This window comes from Cydia amplana, chromosome Z, assembly GCF_948474715.1.
Source record: "Cydia amplana chromosome Z, ilCydAmpl1.1, whole genome shotgun sequence".
Classification (NCBI taxonomy): domain Eukaryota; kingdom Metazoa; phylum Arthropoda; class Insecta; order Lepidoptera; family Tortricidae; genus Cydia; species Cydia amplana.
Window position 1 is genome coordinate 14,748,679 of NC_086096.1, and position 18,374 is coordinate 14,767,052.

The 18,374-nt window shown below is 35.8% G+C and overlaps 2 protein-coding genes across 3 annotated transcripts in view; both read left to right on the plus strand.

The window, feature by feature from the left end:
* Positions 1-1,859: 1,859 nt before the first annotated feature.
* On the plus strand, positions 1,860-10,168 carry LOC134661177 (prostatic acid phosphatase-like). Of its 2 annotated transcripts, none has more exons than XM_063517140.1 (8): positions 1,860-2,149; positions 3,305-3,398; positions 3,556-3,754; positions 5,879-6,034; positions 6,146-6,387; positions 6,572-6,744; positions 9,077-9,171; positions 10,066-10,168. In XM_063517140.1, exons 1-8 carry the CDS (start codon positions 1,907-1,909, stop codon positions 10,127-10,129), a joined length of 1,266 nt encoding a protein of 421 aa, XP_063373210.1. In that variant the 5' UTR covers positions 1,860-1,906; the 3' UTR covers positions 10,130-10,168. The 2 variants fall into 2 exon arrangements, with proteins under 2 accessions (XP_063373210.1, XP_063373211.1); XM_063517141.1 differs by having other exon boundaries at positions 6,572-6,666; positions 10,066-10,138.
* A 2,162-nt stretch (positions 10,169-12,330) lies between these two features.
* LOC134661820 (uncharacterized) overlaps positions 12,331-18,374 on the plus strand; it is a 78,068-nt gene continuing 72,024 nt past the window's right edge. Inside the window, exon 1 of the mRNA XM_063518014.1 lies at positions 12,331-12,514. The gene's annotated coding sequence lies outside the window, so the exon portion shown is untranslated. The remainder of the gene's footprint in view (positions 12,515-18,374) is intronic.

Consider the following 18,374-nt stretch of genomic DNA (forward strand, 5'->3'; position numbering starts at 1 on the left):
TGATAAAATATTAGCACACGAAGGAAGAAAAACTTATAATGAACTTTTTCTACTCCAGCACTTAAATGTGGCAATTAAATGACTGACAGTGATATCTAAAGCAATGTCATTTGAATGCTTTGTCTATAGGCTCATAAGATGACTGCTAGCAGTCATCTTATGAGTATAATACAACTGCTTTATTTTTTTTAAAGATACAAGTTCCGATCATCTTGATTGAAAGAGGTATGTTTTCATTTACAATAATAACTCTTTTTTTTTTTAAATAATAACTCTCTTTTTTTTTAATAATAACTTTTTTTTTTTTTTTTTTTTTTTTTTTTTTTTTTTTTTGCTGCAGCTGTCATAGAAAAAGTAATGTATGCAACAGCTCATAATTGGTTCTTAAAATTCTCGGGTCTTTTTTTACAAAACTCGACTACGTCTCGTTTTGTAACTTCGACCCTTGAATTTTAAGAACCCTTATTATATCACTGTTGCATAAACTACTATTATAAACCGGCTTCTTACACTTTTTACGCTGTTAATTTGACAAAATATCGTTATGAAAATTTCGCTCGGAATATCATAAATCCTCTGAAATGAGTATTTGCTTGTATTATTTGGCACTGTAACACTGAAATCCGGCACACTACAAGACACCATCTTCACTGAATTACTTTATTTAATACTTTTCGTCCTAATCCGTGTATATTTTTCAATTTGAAAATTACCGTGATACGCTCTTGGCCGTCCGCGGCCGTCGTCAAACTTAAAAGTGGTTACGTTTTCTCATTGGTAGTCTGACTTTTTCGCACTAATGGGATGTTCATATACGTGATGGCTTCCCTTTCGCATACTTAAGCTGTCTGTCAAGCGCGAGCGCGAATTGTATGTCTGTGAATTTTCTACGGGACGGTATCCCTTCGCGCCTACATTTTTCAGATATGCAGCCTTTTTTCTACTGACAAGATCTGCTTGACCAGCTATATTTATAGAGCACCAACCTCCCAATTTGTTTACGACTTGTAAACATAGCAGTTTTTCGTTATACAACGCTATACGTCGACTTCGCACATTGTCGTAGTTATCTACGAGCTTAAATAATAGTTTGCGGACCTCACTCGGTATAGACATTATTAATATTATTTAAAATAAACCGCAAACAAATTGAATGAATGACATAAATTAACAACAGACTTTTAGCTTTTTTTTAATCACAGACAATTGGTGATACAACAAGGAAATATCTGTCAACTCTGTCAACAATAATTTGGCTAGCCAGACTGGCCAGACCTTTGAGCCAGACTCTATCGTCCCATACAAAATTTGAACTTCGCGCCTTTTCCTTTCTCTTTCTCGCGCTCACTTATGGGTGTGACCATATATTACAAAACTCTTTGGGTGCGACGTACCAAGGTCGCGGTGCGGTGCGATAGTGTGTTATGACTTTAATGGATGTAGACACGTTGTGGATTGTAGAAGTGTAGAAGGATATGAGGATTAATTTGTCTGTGGTAAAGTAGTTTGACAAACGACATTTGTGTTGACTGTTGACTTTTCTTGTCTTGTCTATCATTATCGTGTTATTTTTACCATTTTTACATTGCATTGTAGCTGCAGCTGGGTGCAAAGTGGCATGAAGCAGCGTTTAATTTTAGTGCCTAGTCGGTCATTTCATGGCATTTAATGTTCGGATGCTGGAAAAATATCAGCACATAGCGCCGAATGGGAATAAATTTATATAAAACCTTAAATGTGGCTTCGATACTTAACCACCGTTACCTACGTTTAAATTTAATTTAATTTTTACATACATATTGATTTATTGCTATGGTGAACAGTTCCTTTAACCGTTTTATTTAGTTATTAATTACAAGCTATTGTAATAACTTTGCTTTCGAGGGTTAATGTATGTGTATTTAAAATGATCAGATTCGTAATTATTCTAACCTTACTGAGCGTTTCACTGTGCGAAGACCCGCAGGAAGATTTGATTGTGCAGTACGCGGCAGTAATATTTCGACATGGCGACAGAACCCCCGTAGGCATGTATCCTACCGATCCATACAGGAACGAATCCTTGTGGCCGGTCAAGTTTGGCCAGCTGACGAACACCGGCAAGAGGCAACATTACGCTCTAGGCAAGTGGTTCAGGGAAAGGTATGGGGTAAGTAATCGTGACAACATACTTGTTTCTACAATTTGTACATCTTAAAAATAAGCTGCTACATAGTCAACCTGCCTTAAAAACTCACAAATGTGATTTGATTTAGACATAGAGAAATATAATAAGACAAAAAGTGCTCACTCCATACAACAGTTCGACTATTAATTTCAGTGTTTACATCTAGCATCGAGTAGTGGAACTATCAGTACTGCTACTTGACAATAGATGTAGCAGCAACAGCATAAGACTTTCCGGTCGGTGCTACATCTATTGTCAAGTAGCAGTACTGATAGTTCCACTACTCGATGCTAGATGCTAATAGTCTTTTTGGTACTAAAACTGATGTATGGAGTGAGCAATCTAGGTATTTTTTTCTCTATGATTTAGATATGCATCATCCTCCTAGATATGCTTTATACCTCATTTTCCTAACAACTAAAAGTAACGCTAAATGCTTTCTAAATCAGATTTCAGGTTTGAAGGCCATTACTATTTTGCTAAACTGCATGTAGATAATTGACTCACTCTTTCTTGTTCATGTTTTATTTCATAATTGATGGTTAAAATTAGTTTACTCATGCTCACTTGATTATAATAATGAACTTGACAAGTTCCTGAATTCTCAATGTTATTGGTTTAACCAAGTATCCTTCTATGTGACAAAATTATTTTGGAGTTTAAAACACTTATTATTTAATTTAGTTTAGTTTATTTATTTCATAATGATAAATTACAGTATAAATTATTCTTGCGCTAATCTATATGAATTTACATTATGGTCGTCAATAATGTAGCATGCAAACATAATTATAAAATGTCAACAATGATAATCAAAAAACAATACGAACTATTAACACCAACAATTTATAAGATAAGTTCAGAAATTTCAGAATAAATAAATAACGCAATACATGTCAAACAAAATATATATAGTAGGTATTTAATTATATGGCATATATTATATTATGTATACATTGTAAATAATATTCTAACTATTATAAGTTGACATTCCGGCTACCCAGCCAGTAGAACATATCAGGTGTCATATATTATCAATATATTATCACTTTTGTATTTCATCTTTTATTTTATAGTTTTGGCCATGCTTCTGCACTGAGCGAAGTAATATTTATATTTTTTGTAATTTTGTTACAGAAAATGGTGTCTCCGACATTTGATCCAACTCAAGTTAGAGTGAGGTCTACTGATGTTGATCGCACATTGATGTCTGTAGAAGCTAATTTAGCAGGTAGCATAATGTTTACCTAGAATTTACTTATTGATAAATGGTAATTTTAAATAGCAATTAATATCTATATGTAGCAAGTGACTTAATATTGCAAGTGCTAAACTTAACAAGTATTTCCTTAGCTTATTTAATTCCAACACTATATTTAAATGTTCAGGAATGTACCCTCCTGTTGGAAATTCCATTTGGGATAATCAATTAATGTGGCAGCCAATACCGGTCCATACCATTCCTGATAAGTTGGATGAAGTTCTAGCTATGGAAAGAAAATGTGCTGCATACGACAAGGCTCTTGAAGAATACAAAGATTCTAAGGAACATAAAGAAAGACTTGCTAAATATCAAGACCTGATGGAGTGAGTTTTTTGTCTGGACATGCATGTTAAATTGATTTTTTCCTAATATGTGACAGAGGTAGAGCTGACATTTTAATCTATCATTAAATTATGCAGTTGGCACAAAGTTAATCTTTTCATATTGGTAATTTCAAGAATAATAATAAAAAAACATATTGTGTGTGCAAGCCAGATGCTTATTAACCTCAGGGCCAAAAGGGAAATGTCGTGGGGCAACAGTCTGCAAGAGTTTGATTCACAAGGTGCTCAGTTTTTAACCGACTTCCAAATCTAAAAGGAGGAGGTTATCAATTCGGTTGTATGTTTTTTTTTTATTTATTTTTTTTTTTTTTTTATGTTTGTTACTCCATATCTCCGTCATTACTGGACCGATTTTGAAAATTCTTTTTTTGATTGTATGTATATTCATACAGATTGGTCCCGTTTTTGTCAAAACCCAGTTCTGATGATGGGATCCATGAGGAATCGAGGGAACTCCTCAAATCTTAAAGGCATACATATAGTGATTTTTGTGTTTTTATCAACAAATCAAGCATATACATTCAGAAACGTGACATTTGATGAAGTGGAACTGCTGATGATGATCAGAACAGAACTCTTCAATGACGCATAGTTCACGTTTGGCGATTTGTCCTCTTCGTTATGTTTGTTAAGCAAGTTAAGTTTTTAAGCCACATTTTTGTCAAGCTCGAGTTCTGATGATGGGATCCATGAGGAATCGAGGGAACTCCTCAAATCTTAAAGGTGTGCGTATAGAGATTTTTGTATTTTCATCAGAAAACCAAGCATTTTTATTAAAAACTGTCGCATTTGATGAAGTGGAACTGCTGATGATGATCAGAACAGAACTCTTCAACGACCCATAGTTCACGTTTGGCGATTTGTCCTCTTCGTTATGTTTGTTAAGCAAGTTTAGTTTTTAAGCCACATTTCTGTCAAGCTCGAGTTCTGATGATGAGATCCATAAGGAATCGAGGGAACTCCTCAAATCTTAAAGGCATACATATAGTGATTGTTGTGTTTTAATCAACAAATCAAGCATATACATTTAAAAAGTAACATTTGAGGAAGTGTAACTGCTGATGATGACCAGAACGAAACTCTTTAACGACGCATAGCTCGCGTTTGGCGATTTTTTCTTTTCGTTATGTTTGTTAAGCAAGTTAGGTTTTTAAGCCATATTTATGTCAAGCTCAAGTTCTGAACATGGGATCCATGAGAAATCGAGGGATATCCTCAAATCTTAAAGGCACACGTATAGAATTTTCTGTATTTTCATCATAAAATAAAGCATTAACATTAAAAACCGTCGCATTTGATGAACTGGAACTGCTGATGATGATCAGAACAGAACTCTTCAACGACGCATAGTACATGTTTGGTGATTTCAAATTTCGACTGACTTGGACTGGGACCCGGTCTCGGATCCAGATCCGGACTCGTACCCGGATCCGGTTCGGACCCGGACCCGGACCTGGACTCGGATTCGGACTCGGACCTGGACTAGACCCAGACTCGGACCCGGACTCGGACAAAACCCGGACCTTGACCTGGAAAACCACCATGATACCTAAACTAAATAAACCACTATGATTACCTACCATAAAATGTAGGTATAAAGTATGATGAGGCCAAACCCCTCCCGCTCAAACCCCCGTACACCGCACCGCATGCGCCGTTAAGTGGGTTAGGTTAGGTTTGAACTGCTATCCTCACAGAACCGAACAAAAGTGGGTTAGGTTAGGTTAGAACTGCGAGCCTTACAGAAACGAAATGCTTCCTTTTCTACATAGCGCACCATCTACAATAATCTTTCACCGGGCCGCATAGAAGTCGGTTTTTTTTTCTTAAAAATTATTATAATCAAGTATGAAGGGTGATCATTAAACACGCGTCTGTGGTCAAGCTGTGGCAAAATGCGACAATAGAGGTGTGTCTTTCTTATCCTTAGCCAAAAGCGATTTTCGGCTACCAAACATCATCATCACCTTTTGTCCCTAAGTTTTGTTATCATTAACACTTTTACTGCCAGCGACATGTTAGGCGTTTTTCCTGTTGCCGGCTACGCTCGTAGCGCGTAGCTTGCGCTGGCACTGAATGTGTTAAAATGTTTTTTTTTTTCAGTTATATGACAGCATATACGGGCAAGAAGATTAAGGATTATTACGATATCTTAACTGTCTACAGTAATTTGAATATTGAGAGATTGTATAACTTTACTCTACCAAACTGGACTCATAACGTATACCCTGACGAAATGCGAGAGCCGGCCTGTTATAGGTATGAAATATCCCTTGACATTTTCTTACTTGTTGAATTGTAAACGAAGACGTGTCACGTGCAAATCGAATTTATAAGTATATATTATTTGCTAGTTATTTTATTGTTCAGTTTCCGGATTCCGACGATGACTCCACTGTTAGCGCGTCTGAAGGTCGGTCCGCTGATCCAGGAGATTGTGATGAACATGGCTAACACTTCTCTGACCTATCCCAAGGGCTACTCTAAGACAGTAAAACTGGCAATATACAGTGGACACGATATCACCGTTGGGAGTCTTCTCAATGCTCTGGGCATGTTCGATGATAACTGCCCCGTGTACACGTCAACTATTCTCATGGAGCTTTTATATTGTAAGTAACAAAGTAACGTTCGTTCCGAGCGGTACGCGGTGTGATTATGGCGTGCGACTAACCTTATTATAAAAATTGGGCCTGCGAAAGTAAGTCAAATCTATTGTGAAAACTGAAAACGTATGCCCATGCCGCCACACATTCATCATATTTTTTTCTAACTGCATATTCTTTTTCTTTGCAGCTAATAACACAAACCAACATTTCATCAGAATCTCATACAGGAATTTCACTGATATCCGAGAACCGCACGTACTGAAAATACCATACTGTGGAGAAGTTTGCAGTTTTAGCAGATTTGTAACTCTCTACGAAAAATTACTAAATATTAATTGGGACTTCGAGTGTGCTAACCAGGTAAATGTGATATTGTAATTATAATTATCCTCCATTTAGACCTATTGTTAGCATTGTAGTGTAAAACAAAACGGCAGTATGTAATGCCTCAGGGTGTCCGCTATCTGGCGCGGTTGCACGGAGCGGGTTTACGAAAAATAGTATATAGTTGTATCTAAAATTTGAGGCATTTAACCAATTCTCGCTGTTAATTGTAATACTTTGTTTTGGGCTACCATTTCGGTAAATACATTGACGTATATCTCAGGACAGGCTTACGGGCAATAAGAATGGGGCATGAATGAGGCCAGTACAGCGGTGTGACAGCGTTACAACGCGATTGGTTGATGAGTTCGAATCACGCGCGCGATTGGTCGCAACTAGTTGCGTTAGTAAAGCTTTGGTTTCCTCCGAAAGCGGTGCCGTCATATAGCGGCCGTCTCCATACAAATACTACGACATCCATATTTAGCCGTATTATTTAGTATGGAGACGGCCGCTATATGACGGCACCGCTATCCTAGGAAAACCGATCTTTAGACTGCACGATTGGCACGAATTCGTGAGTGACACCGCTGAACTAATACCATTTTTAGTGCCAGTAAAGCCCGTCCTGAGATATACGTCAATGGGTAAATAGGTATACAATAGTTAAACTAATTTAGTATTGTTTTTGTGCGGTCAACGTTATAAATATGCACATACCTAACTGGTGTCGTATACGGTGTCGCTGACGACACCCGTGTCGGGATAATTTTCCTCAAGTGAATAAAGCAATCCCACAGTTAGGTGTGAAGTATTTTGTTTACTTATGTGGAAATTGCGGGAAGTATACCAAAAACTATTAAAAGATGACGGAAATTACAGGAAACGAAGGCAACATCAATGTTTAAAAATTTCATCTTCAACAAAAATATTTAAAAAGCTTAATTTTTTCATATGGAAATTTTGCGAAAACTTGCCGACATAATATTCGGTTAAAATAAATATGTCAGTCCTTGTTAAGTAATACCTAAGTAGCAGGGACGTGGGTGTCATTTTATAAACGCATGTAACACACATCATACAGGCGGTAGTTTCTTTTAACTACCTACCTACTATTAGTTAGATGCAGGTTAGATGGAGTTCCGAAACCGAAACTTAATTCGTTTTAACACTGGACCAAATTCCAATACGTGGGTTTCTAATCCCGGACAAGGAAGAATGACTATTTTTTATTTGTATTCAATAAACCTATACCAATTGATTCCCTATAGCATATCAAGACAAGGAAAACACAACCGTTAATGGATATTATTAAAAACTAAAAGCTACCCATTATGTTACTTCATTTCAACAGCAATTAAAGTTCGTGACTTTTTCAGTAACTTTAAAAATCCTTCGTATTTGAATGCCACTAACGATATTCAATTATTCACCCCTACAAAGTCTCAGCGAATTTAATCACGTGAGCCCGGGGTTCCTTTGTTTTTTAGGTCATTCCTTAGATAGAAATAGATTTTTCACACCACCTATTCGGAAAAGAGCTTTTTCTTCCCTGCTAGGAGGGATCAAAGTGGCACTTTTCCTACCTGCTAGGAGGGATCAAAGTAACTTCTGTTCAAGCACACTATAAATTTTTTGCACATTATTTTTTAGCTTAAATAATCTGTTTAAGCATCAGATTGTGTCAACACTAAGATTTTTTTATTTTCCTCATAGTTGATGTGAAAAGCAGTATGTGTCACACGGTATCAAAATTATTAATTCGTCTTGGGCGTTAACACTTGAATCCCTCATTACGCTCAGGATTCTACTTTAGAATCCATCGCTTCATTCAGGATTCAATGTACACCCTTGACGGAAATATATCATTTTGATCCCTTGTAACACAAACTACTATAGTAGTCGACATGAGTCATGTGACATGTCACATGACAAAGGCCTCCTTTGGTATCCCAGATTCTAAAATGACACGCCAATATCACGCCAACTATTGGACAATTTACTACCCAAGCTGCCCTATTATCTTACAAATAATGTAGTATCTGTGATATAAAAAACAGATTAGGTAGTGCCACGTTGCTTTTGTAGTCGCTTAAAATGTAGTCGATCGCGTAGGTTAATGAGATAGTATAATATTATACTAATAAATATGGGTACGGAAGTGGCAAGTTGGCTATATGTTAATTATAGTTATATGTTAATAAAGTCCAATGGAATCTAACTGCAGTCTCTGCCCCCAACATTGAGCTGATCTTAGATGTCGATTTTTATCGCGGCCCATCACTGGATACATTAGTTATACTGTTATAATAAATACTGAATATTATTATGATTGATTTGATGCTAATAATTGTTTATTGGGTTTCAGTTTAGCCCCGTGATCGGCATAACCGTAATGTTCAGCTTCGGATGCCTAGCGGCGTTGCTTTTGACGCACACAATTCTCGCCCAGCCTAAGTTTAAGTAAGTACTTTAATAATTATAAAGCTAATTTAAATTGTTAACACATATAATACAATGTTTATTGAATAATAATTTATTAATAAAACAGAGATTAAATAACAAAAAAAAAATCATAAACCTAGCCCTAAATTAGCCTGAGGCATTGAATATTTAAAAAAGTAAACAGTATCTCTTGTACGTTAGTATGTTATTATTTGTATAAGGGTAGGTGGGCTAAGAGACCATAATTCTGAAGAATTCAATGGCGCCTCGTATGTCAAAAACCTTCCAGCCGTTTGGGCTGTTGGGTGTGCCAAAGAAATGGACATGGCTGTGTTTATAAATTTAAGTCATTTAAGACGATTGTTGCTGTAAACATGTTAACAATTAAAACAAGTAGTATCATCATCTTCCTCGCGTTGTCCCGGCATTTTGCCACGGCTCATGGGAGCCTGGGGTCCGCTTGGCAACTAATCCCAGTAATTGACGTGGGCACTAGTTTTTACGAAAGCGACTGCCATCTGACCTTCCAACCCAGAGGGTAAACTAGGCCCGTATTGGGATTAGTCCGGTTTCCTCACGATGTTTTCCTTCACCGAAAAGCGACTGGTAAATATCAAATGATATTTCGTACATAAGTTCCGAAAAACTCATTGGTACGAGCCGGGGTTCGAACCCGCGACCTCCGGATTGCAAGTCGCACGCTCTTACCGCTAGGCCACCAGCGCTTCAAACAAGTAGTATGTAACAAATAATAAAAAGCCTTAAAATAAAAATTACAAACTAAAATTAAAAACTAAGCTGTAATCTATTGTGGTAAAAATAAAGCCCTACTCTTACAATCTTCTAATTTAATAAGAATGTGTATAGAGTGTGCTAATGTTATCATAAAAATAAAGTGTGTTTTTGTTTCAGGAGGCATTTCGGGTATTCAAACGTGAGTGCTGATAACAAGTGCCAGAAGATTATTGAGGCCTAGATAGCTAATATACCTACCTAATTGCCAAAAGGCACTAAATATATAAGGTCAAAAACTGTGTAACTAAAAGCAACTACATATTTAAATAAATAAATATTATAGGACATTTTTACACAAATTGACTAAGCCCCACGGTAAGCTCAATAAAGCTTGTGTTGTGGGTACTCAGACAACGATATATATAATACACAAATACATAGAAAACAACCATGACTCAGGATCAAATATCTGTGCTCATCACACAAATAAATGCCCTTACTGGGATTCGAACCCAGGACCGCGGCTTCACAGGCTGGGTCACTACCCACTAGGCCAGACCAGTCGTCAAATCCAAATTTAAATCCTGAATGAGAATGGAATCAATTATATGTACTTCGTTTTTTAGCATTAGAAAGAACTGAACAGAAGTAAGCATGCAAGTTTTATCAGACCCTTTAATTGTTGATAATAACGTAATTATCTAATGTAGCATGGTCAATACTACTTATAATTTACTTCAAAATTTTACCGCAAAAATTGCCGATTCGAACACAAGCTTACTTCTGCGCTTTCTATGTTAATATATTAAAGAGGGACGGGTAGTCTATCTCACAGCGAGATACTGTCGCGCACTATGATTTTTTTATTTGCATTAGAAAAAAGGTAAACAATCTTGATGTGTCTTTTAATTGAAAAACACGTTTTAAAAATAAGTCACGGCAAATATGTAACAATTATTAATCTAATACGATCATTTATATTCTTCAGCTTTCATAAACAATAGTTACTGATTTACAACAAGCGTTTTTTAATTAAAAGACATGTCAAGATCGCTTACCTTCTTTCTAAAGCCCTTGCTACACGGTCGTCGACAAGCCCCTCAGACCGCGTGGCCTTGGTCTGGACGGACCGTGTAGACAGTTGTTTCCAACAAAATTTGACCAAAACTGACCAAGGTCAGACGGTTAGAAGGCTTGTCGGCGACCGTGTAGCAAGGGCTTAATGCTCAAAAAAACGAACTATAGTTTTAGTATATCATACTATCATTGTGAACAAAAACAATTTATTAGTGTCTAGAAAAATGTTGATTGATGTAACAATAAAGTACTTACTTATCCGTTTATGCTAAAATATTTTTTTCTTAAAATAATAATAATATCAGTTGGCGATTTGTTTGGCATATATTGGCCAAAATTCAACCACGAGCGTAGCGAGTGGTTCGAAAAGTGGAACCTTGAGCGCTGCAATGGTTTCAAGCCACGAGGGTTAAACAAATTTTGCCCCTGAGGGGTGGGGGGAATGACCGAACGGGAGTCTTATGTATCTTTCAGTAGGAGTAGCAGCGAAAGCGCTATTATTGTTTGTCCATGTCACAGTCGCAGATTTTTTTATTCCCCATCGCAAATTTAGTATGTATTATGGTGGGCAACAAATAAATTCGACCAATCATAGTGTCGCATTGCCTATGTTTTGTCACTTTTGTCCCTCACGGAGGCACGCGTATACCAGTTCTATAGGATCCTACCTTCTATGTGGACAACAAATAAATTCGACCAATCATAGTGTCGCATTGCATATGTTTTGTCCCTCACGGACGCACGTGTATAGCACATCATCCTACTATTCTATCTAAACTAGTACTAGCACCCAAAAGAAAAGTATAGCTGGTCAACCAAATCTTGTCAGTAAAAGATCGTTCGAAGTTTTTCAGTATAAGATCGTTTTACAGCGAGGTCGATACGCAAAGAGTTATTATTTTTATTTATTCATTAGAGATAAATCACAATTACATAATATTTAGATCCAAAAGCATCGTTAAACCACAGTGGTTTGTCTCGATACTCCATTCCGCAGTACTTAAATAATTAAATATACAATAGGCACTTAAAATAGTAGTATAATATAGTCTGTTCGGAAAGAGAAGAGTTGTGGAATGTATTGGGCGGCCCCATACATTTCAAACATTTCACGACTCTTCTCTTTCCGCACAGACCATATACGAGTACATGTCGATATGTCTGTAGATCACATTAATAGTAATAACTAACTATCGAACCGGACCGCGACCTTGAGCGTCGCACCCATAAGTGAGAGCGAGAAACATATATCTCTTTCTAGGTCGCGGTCCGGTCCGATAGTCTATTAATAGCTTAAGATTGGCCTACGTTGTCTATGGTATACTGTTATCTGTATTAGCTTTTTTAGCTAAGTGACATGATCAGTTGTCAACGAAGTGTTTCGTATGAGTGATTACAAAATTTTATATTTTTTATCAATTATACGTATAGTATATACTAATTAGAACGTGTGAAAAATAGTATTTTAAATTACTGTGGTTATTTAGTATGTGATGGATCGGATCCTTTGCTATCATTAAATACAGTGGTTGACATTGATGTGTTTACGGTACGTATTGTAATAATTAATTCGTTACGTCTCCCGAATAGTTATAAGCCCGCGTAGTATCAGCTCTGTTCAGGTAGTTTGAAAATAATATCTTATATAATATCTATTCGTCGTCACGCCCTTCTTCTATAAAGCCTATTACTGCACACTACATGAAACATTCAAAGTTTGTACTTGTATTACAATGCTCTAATCAATCAAGAACGGCAAATTTGTTCAACTGACACTACTAAGTTTGCTTAGTTGTATTACCTAAAGTTTTGTAAGTTTATGTTACCACATCAATTTCTATTGAGATGACTGGTAAGTGATTCTGTGAAAGTTCCTTATTAGCTCTCTTAAGCTTAAATTCACAGTTTTTTTATAAGACATAATGCCATTTAAAAGTGCACATCATGATAGTCTATAGGCAATCTTAAAATAATAACATACAGTGAATCCATATGTATAACTATAACTTGTATTTAGTTGATACAACATGGATAACTTCAGATATTTAGTTGTTATATATATAAATATATATCATATATATAGCAGAGCAGGCAAATGTATTCTTTACTGGTGGCTTAGACAGTCTTTTATTGAAGCTTAAAAGGACAGTCGGTGCTTCTCCAATTCACAATAGATAATATTTGTACACAATTTGATTGTCAATTGTTGACAATTGAATCCTTATGACCAGACATCGGATTCTATGGGAAGGAATTTATTGACAAGTAGGGAGTTCCTATATTGATAAATTAAACTATCAATACTTTTCCCTAAGGGCACGTTTGGACGGTGTGCAAACTCGTATACAATTTTAGTTACATTGCAAACCATTGAGGTTACAAAAATTCAGCCAACCGATGAAATCACTCAATGTAATGAAACTCACATGTGAGTTCTCGCACCGTCTAAATGAGCCCTAATACTAGTGATTGGCCCTAGTTTAGTTTGTAACTACATATGTGACGTTCCACGGCAAAAGGTACCTTATGGCACTTGGCGCTTACGTCGCATAGCGCCGCAATAATAATAGCGCGCGGCGGCGGAGCGGCGTTAATAATAGCGTAAGCGCCAACGGCCATAAGGTACCTTTACCCGTGGGACGTCACATATAATTTTTGAAAGTATTATTTTGAGGTTGATATTAAACTTTACTCAAAGTATTTTAAAGGTTAAAAAAAATATCGATAAATAAAGTTTAAAAAGCCCCTTTATAACAAAGAAGAAGGGAATTTAGTTATTATTATGTTTCATGTAAATACTTTCAATAAAATTTTATTTTTACAAACAAAACTTGGAGTGATGACTAGTATATGAGTGAAACATCGATAATTGAGTTGATCAATACAGGAACTCCCAGCCTGCCACAATATTCTGCCCCATAGAATCCTATGTCTGCTACTGACAGTTAAGTGTTGACCAACAAATCATAAGTACCCATTTTGGTTGACAACAATACTTATACTACATTCATATCATGCAATCTTAAGAATTTCTTATTTCAAATCAGCTGGCAGTTTGCAACATTGTGTTGAACTGGATCAAATGTTTAACTATATAGCAATCATTTGATAGGATCCTAAAACAAATTGATTTAAATTAGACTAAACCAAAGGTTTCCAAACTGTGTGTTGCAATGGCCTGAGCATTGTGGTGTTGTGTCAGGGGTGTTGCACACCATTTTTCTGACTTCTCCAGCTATACTTATACATAGATTCATGACTTTCTTTTAACTTTGTTAATTAAGTCTGTTTTTATGGGGCAACATATTTATTCACTCGAAAAAGCCCCTTAATAAAGAGAAAAAAAGTCTTAATTATAAGGCCTATGCTCAGCAGTGGGCGATAATAGTCATAGTCATAGCCATATATTTATTCAATAATTATTAATTAATAATCATACAGGTATTGTGTTTGAAATACATGCCTTAAAACTAAAATTATTAAAAACTTAATAAAATGTAGGTAATATTAGGTAGGCTATAATTTTCCTAATTCTTAAAGATTATCAAAAATTTCATCCACGGTGTAAAAGCAACCTCTCGATAAAAATCTTTTCAATTGTCTATGAAACAGCGAGTGATCCGTAATGATTTTCAGTTCAGTAGCCAATTTGTTATAAAGGCTTATGGCTTGATGACTAGCGGAATGCGCAGCAGCCTCGAGTCCAGGACAAAACTTAACTTTCATATTTTTGGTGCGCGATATAGGGCAGATATGATGATCAACATAATTTTACACTTTTAGGTTATCTAATAACTTAGTGTATTTTTAGCTTTAGGATTTTTTACAGTTTAGGAATTAGGATAAAGAAATATTTTATTATAGGCAGGGATTCTTATTTTAAGCTAGCTTTTAGAAATAGTAGTACCTAGCCCTAACACATGGTTACAATAGTAGTTATTTTAAGAATTGGGGAAATATTGTAAACATTTTATCATATTATACAGCTACTAATGCGTGTTGTAAGTATAATCTGCGACAAGAATTATCATTACAATATTAATCATAAGTGAGACACACTATTTCCTCCATCAGCGTATCTCCTCGTCTAAGTATGTCGCACGTCCAGTAGGTTAATAGAAATGTGTACAAACAGTAATTGATATGCGTCACTCTAAAATCGTCCACAACAACTAGTAATATGTACGCACACTGGTGTGTGACGTTGATATATTCAGATAGCATGTTAATATCATCGCAGATCGCCGTTGTCACGCAGACCGCGTGACAACGGTGCGCAGGCGTGCGTAATGGGCACCATTAATTGCCAATCGGTATGGCGGGCTGAGAAGGATGCAATTAGATATCAGATCTGGTAAAGAGGGACAGTGATATAACTTTTCTGACAGATAACGGCTTCCTCGTAAGACTCAAGGCCGTTACGTGCATTCAATGGGGAATATTTGTATAGGTAATAATATGAGCTTTAGTAGTAAGTTAGGACTGTTGTTTTAATTTATGGCTCAGTCTGGTGAACCAACCGCGTTTAAGTATTAACTCGATATCCTTAATCCTGGTATAATGAAACTCCATATAGGTAATGAGAAATGCGAAAGTAACTGCCTCTCTGCCCGTCTGTTTGTGCACATTTACAGCTAATCTAAGTACTAAATATATATTTTGATTGTAACTGTAAGCTACACAATTTTGCATTGCTTTACGAGTGTTAGTGTCTCTTCGTCTAATGGGATGCCTGTGTTAAATTAAAACAGAACACAAATAAACTTTCAAATAGTTTTCAGTGTGAACCGCCTTCTGCAATTCAATATCAGCTGTGTGCGTAGGACCGTATGTGACTGTAAGTACTTCATTTATATCTATAAGGACGTACGAGGTACTTAACTAGAAGTAATAACAAAAACTTATATGGGTATAAGAGTTTTTCGTAGATTCCATTAACTCCATGCTATTGATAAAGGCCATGGCAGGATAAGCTAAGTGAATCTGCCCCAGCGAGTTTTGGCTTGTAATTTTTTTCGATGATGTGGCTTTGCATTGGTAACAAGTATGCAAAATTTGAGCCCACAAAAGTTTATAGTTTTAAAATAAAAAATTAAAAACGAAATATGATCTTTTTTCAATTTTTTTTCTAGCCAGCCGATTTTGACGTGCAAAAGAAAAAAAAATACCTACAAATACTTTTTACAAAAAATTTTTTTTATTACTTTTCCGTCAGCGACACCTCCAAATTTTTCACCAAAGGTAGCCTCTTTAATAAGTTACAAAATGAATGTATTTACTTAATTTTATCTGTGGTAGAACAAGGTTTGTTTTTTTAATTGAATACATCACTAATCACTATACATTTTCTATATCCTATCGTCAAAACTACTCGATTAAAAATTCTTTATAGAAACGTGCATGCTTATAATGATGAACACTGGCCACTTATAAAAAATCGAAGTTCATGTGAATAACCGGCACAGAGATCATTTTTTTGAAAACTGACTCACTAAATTAGTAATGATTTTTTTTCTGATGGACGTTTAGGTAAACGCGCGTAAAGCACTGATTTAGTCGATCTTATTTGTAAATTTCGTAAAGTTTGGACTGCTAAAAATGGTAATTATGTATTACACATATCCTATACTCCAACTTGCATAGACTACATTTTTGTTATATGATATTGAACAAGAGTAAATGAAAGTTAGACGAAATCAATTTTCACCAGAAATTACTTCATAACAAGTGAACATTTTTCGTGAAAATCGACTTAATTTCAACGTAATTTTGATACTTAAACAATCTACAACATTTTCTGAAACTGTTCTTATACATATTTTTTTATAATTTATAACTATGTATCATTTTTTGATGAATTTTTAAAACTGCCCCTTCTCGTCATGTACTGCCGGTGACGCACGCTCGGGACCTTATTATTAAAAGGCAAGATGAGAAGACGTGTCAATAGAAACCAATATGTACTTGTTATTTAGATATTAAGTAACAAAAGGAGTACAATTTCAACGACTAAATCTATCGATTTTACATTTTGGCTCTAAAATCGTTAACGGAGCCTTAACTTCGGTCAAAAATCACGTTTGTTGTATGGGAGCCCCACTTAAATCTTTATTTTATTATGTTTTTAGTATTTGTTGTTATAGCGGCAACAGAAATACATTATCTGTGAAAATTTCAACTGTCTAGCTATCACGGTTCGTGAGATACAGCCTGGTGACAGACGGACGGACGGACGGACGGACAGCGGAATCTTAGTAATAAGGTCCCGTTTTTACCCTTTGGGTACGGAACCCTAAAAACACCTTGTTCTACCACAGATAAAATTAAGGGAATACATTCATTTTGTAAATTTGGAATGTCGCTGACGTAAAAGAAATATGTTTTTTTTTTGGAAAAGTTATTGTATTTTTTTTTGTATGGTAATATATCCTATAATTAATGTCATATAATTGCCTTACTATATGCACATTATACGCGACGCACGTCAAAATCGGCTGGCTAGAAAAAAATATTGAAAAAAGATCATATGTCGTTTTTTATTTTTATTTTAAAACTATTCACTTTTGGGGGCTCAAATTTTGCTTTGCATACTACTTGTTACCAATACAGCCAAGCCACATCATCGAAAAAAATTACAAGCCAAAACTCGCTGGGGGCAGATTCACTTAGCTTATATCCTGCCATGGCCTTTAAATCAATCATGGTATATGATTTAAAGGTCATGGCAGTAATGCATGTATAGACGGTCAACCAAATCTTGTCAGTAGAAAAAGGCGCGAAATTCAAATTTTCTTTGAGACGATATCCCTTTGCGCCTAAATTTTTCAAATTTGTCGCCTTTTTCTACTGACAAGATCTGGTTGACCAAGTATATGTTCGCGATAAACTCAAAAACTACTAAACTTATGCGGTTTTCACCTATATACAAACAGACGCGGCAGGGACTTTGTTTTATAAGGTGTAGTGTAGTGACATGTATCATTTTATATTTACCAGTGGCTTATCGCCAAAAACACCGCGAGGAAACCGGACTCATCCCAATAAGGTCTAGTTTCCTCTCTAAGTTAGGTCAGATGGCAGTTGCTAGTGCCTACGCCAATTTTTGGGATTAGTCGCCAAGCGGACTCAAGGCATGAGCCGTGGTAAAAAGCCGGGACAGTGCGAGACTCATTTATTATCTAAGGATTATATTAATTAAAATATTGATTTCTACCTATGTCATAAAATAAATAAGGCATCTTAGGTACAGTCAAGTGTAAAAATATGGGTGACACATCTTACTCAAAAACATGTTACATAGCTCTTATGTCGGCGAATTAAGAACTATGAGAGTTATTTATAAGTAGTATGAGTACCTACCCATATTTTTTTTTACACTTAACTGTACGTACATTTTTATGTCCTTGACT